Here is a 2,630-nt window from a genome sequence, read left to right on the forward strand (position 1 = left end):
CTTGGGATGTCTCCTTTTCCCTTCGATCTGGAATGAGCACGGGGACAAAACTTTTTTTTTGGGACGGGGATTCCGGTGTTGTTCCCCTCTCGGCGGGAACAAAAAAAAAGAGGGCCCCTCCCCTCGGGAAGGGGGTTTTTCCGGGGGGGGTCCCCCCGCCCCCAAAAAAAGTAGGGGCCCCAAAAAACACTTTTTGTTCTCTCTCTCTCTCTCTCTCTCTCTCTCTCTCTCTCTCTCTCTCTCTCTCTCTCTCTCAATCCTTCTCTCTCCACTTCACTGTCTGTCTCCATCCCTGTCTGTCTTTGTCTCTCCTTCTCTGTCTCTGTCTCTCCAACTCTCTCTGTTCCCCCTCTCTGTCTGTCTCTCTCTTGCCCCCCCCCCCCCGGTCTCTCTCTCTTTCTCAGTTTCTGTCTCTCTGTCTCTGTCTCTCTCTCTTGCTCCTCCCATCTCTGAATTCCCTTCTGTTTCGCTTCTCACACTACCTGACTGCGTCTATCATTACATACCAAACACTTTTATGAATACATTATCTCTGTTCTCTTCCTGCTCAGAGCATACCTCAAGCACTCAGTGTTAATAACCTCTACGTCTGGCTGGTGACACCTGGGATCCGACGGCAAGATCAATAATGACGTCACAAAGCAACCACCCCGTTGACCGAGGATGGGCATGGATGATCATGTTAGGTAAGCTTGGTAGTCAACCAGTTCGCTAGCTTAGAATTACAAAGTTCTGTCTGACATTTTTAGCCGTTTTGAGTTACCAAGATCATGAGGTCAGAAACGAAATGTTATATTTGCACTATTAAAATCGTAGGATTATTTGGAGTTGTTATCAAGTATTATTTTTAATCCAAGAAATTGCTTTAGGTAAAGCTTGACATGTTGTGAAACTCAATTTTTTAACGTCAAATTTATCAAAATTAGGTACTGAGCAGATAAAACGTTGTAATTCTTCGGTAGCATTTCGTTTATAGCCTGAAACTACAGTTGTACTTCAGGAAAACAATACTGACATCGTAAATGCAAATACAATTACAAATCGTCTAAGAGGGCCTTCCAATGTTAAGAAAAAAAAGTGGTTGTCTTAAACAGGTGGCGTTTTTTGGCAATGTCATTATATTATAGAAGAAACGCAATGAAGGAAAGGGAAGGTGGTCTTTGGTACAGGTGATTGTCTCGGGCAGGTGGCTATTGAAGCAGGTTCCACTGGATTACAGGTACCACCCTAAGCACAACAGACATGACCCCTACTACATACTAAATAGAGCAGACTAAGTCACAATCTTTAGACTCCGTTGTGGCCACAACAGACTCAAACACCATATGCACGCCAAATTAAAAGTGGGAGAAACAGCGACCTGTGAATGTGGACACGACCAAGAGGATGCCAACCATGTCCTTCAGCACTGCCCGCGCTACGCCACCCTTCGCTCACAGACGTAGCAGAATGTGTCTCCCCTTGAGAGAAAACTCTATGGCAGTCTTTCAGAGTTGAAGCGAACTACACAGTTTGTATGCGACATCGGACTGACTGTCTAGCTGCTGTCATCGAGAACGAGGAAGAAGAAGAAGAACTGGATTATAATAGGTCCATGCATACATATGATCTAATTCGCTAACACCAAGTTTCAGGTTACGCCTATTATATCTAAGTGTACGTTGCCCGCTGCCGACTCACAAGATGCCGCTACCTGTATAAAGTGATATCGCCAGTAAACGCCTAACATTCCACATTCGCCCCTTATTCACCCCCTCCCCCAAACCTTTGAAAAAACAAAACAAACATGAACAACAACAACAACAATAAAACGCAAACCAAAGAAGCAAGAAAACGAAACGGAATAAGGAAACACTAAAAGAAAAAAAAAAGAAAAGAAAGGGAAAAATGAATTTTAAAAAGAAAGATGGGGTAAATCTTACATGAAGTTTTATTTTACAATGTATTCATTTATTTTAATTTTCTTCAAGATGAAAGTGAGACTAGTCGCTACAGTCAGTATTAGTTTGTAAACGTCTTACGTAATCAGAACATGCGTGTTGGTATATTTCAGATTCATTATCATGTATTTAAAATAGGATTACTACACATTAAACGGGCGAGTATTCATGAAACGTGTCGTTGTGTCAGATGTCGAAGCCAGGTGTTATTTATTTTTGTGTACTTGCAACCGCCAGGCGGAAAGCCTAGTAGAAAAGATTATTATCGTCCTTGTTGTAATTGTTGTTGTTGTTGTCGTTGTCTTCTTCTTCTTCTTCTTCTTCTTCTTCTTCTTCTTCTTCTTCTTCTTCTTCTTCTTCTTCTTCTTCTTCTTCTTCTTCTTCTCCTTCTCCTTCTCCTTCTCCTTCTCCTTCTCCTTCTTCTTCTTCTTCTTCTTCTTCTTCTTCTTCTTCTTCTTCTTCTTCTTCTTCTTCTTCTACGTCGTCGTCGTCTTCTTCTTCTTCTTCTTCTTCTTCTTCTTCTTCTTCTTCGTCTTCTTCTTCTTCTTCTTCTTCTTCTTCTTCTTCTTCTTCTTCTTCTTCTTCTTCTTCTTCTTCTTCTTCTTCTTCTTCTTCTTCTTCTTCTTCTTCTTCTTCTTCTTCTTCCCCAGTACATGAGGTTGCTTTTCAGACTTTCCAGCACTAAGTCTC

General features: G+C 41.7%; 1 protein-coding gene across 1 annotated transcript in view; it reads left to right on the forward strand.

Annotated features, from left to right (window-relative positions):
• The window catches only part of LOC101860899 (monocarboxylate transporter 7), a gene marked incomplete at its 3' end in the record, with an annotated part of 18,387 nt that overhangs the window by 3,412 nt on the left and 12,345 nt on the right, over positions 1–2,630 (forward strand). Inside the window, 1 exon segment of the mRNA XM_035970145.1 lies at positions 552–686. Within this exon segment, the coding sequence (XP_035826038.1) occupies positions 629–686 (58 nt within the window).

Source organism: Aplysia californica, unplaced genomic scaffold, assembly GCF_000002075.1.
Source record: "Aplysia californica isolate F4 #8 unplaced genomic scaffold, AplCal3.0 scaffold00225, whole genome shotgun sequence".
NCBI lineage: Eukaryota > Metazoa > Mollusca > Gastropoda > Aplysiida > Aplysiidae > Aplysia > Aplysia californica.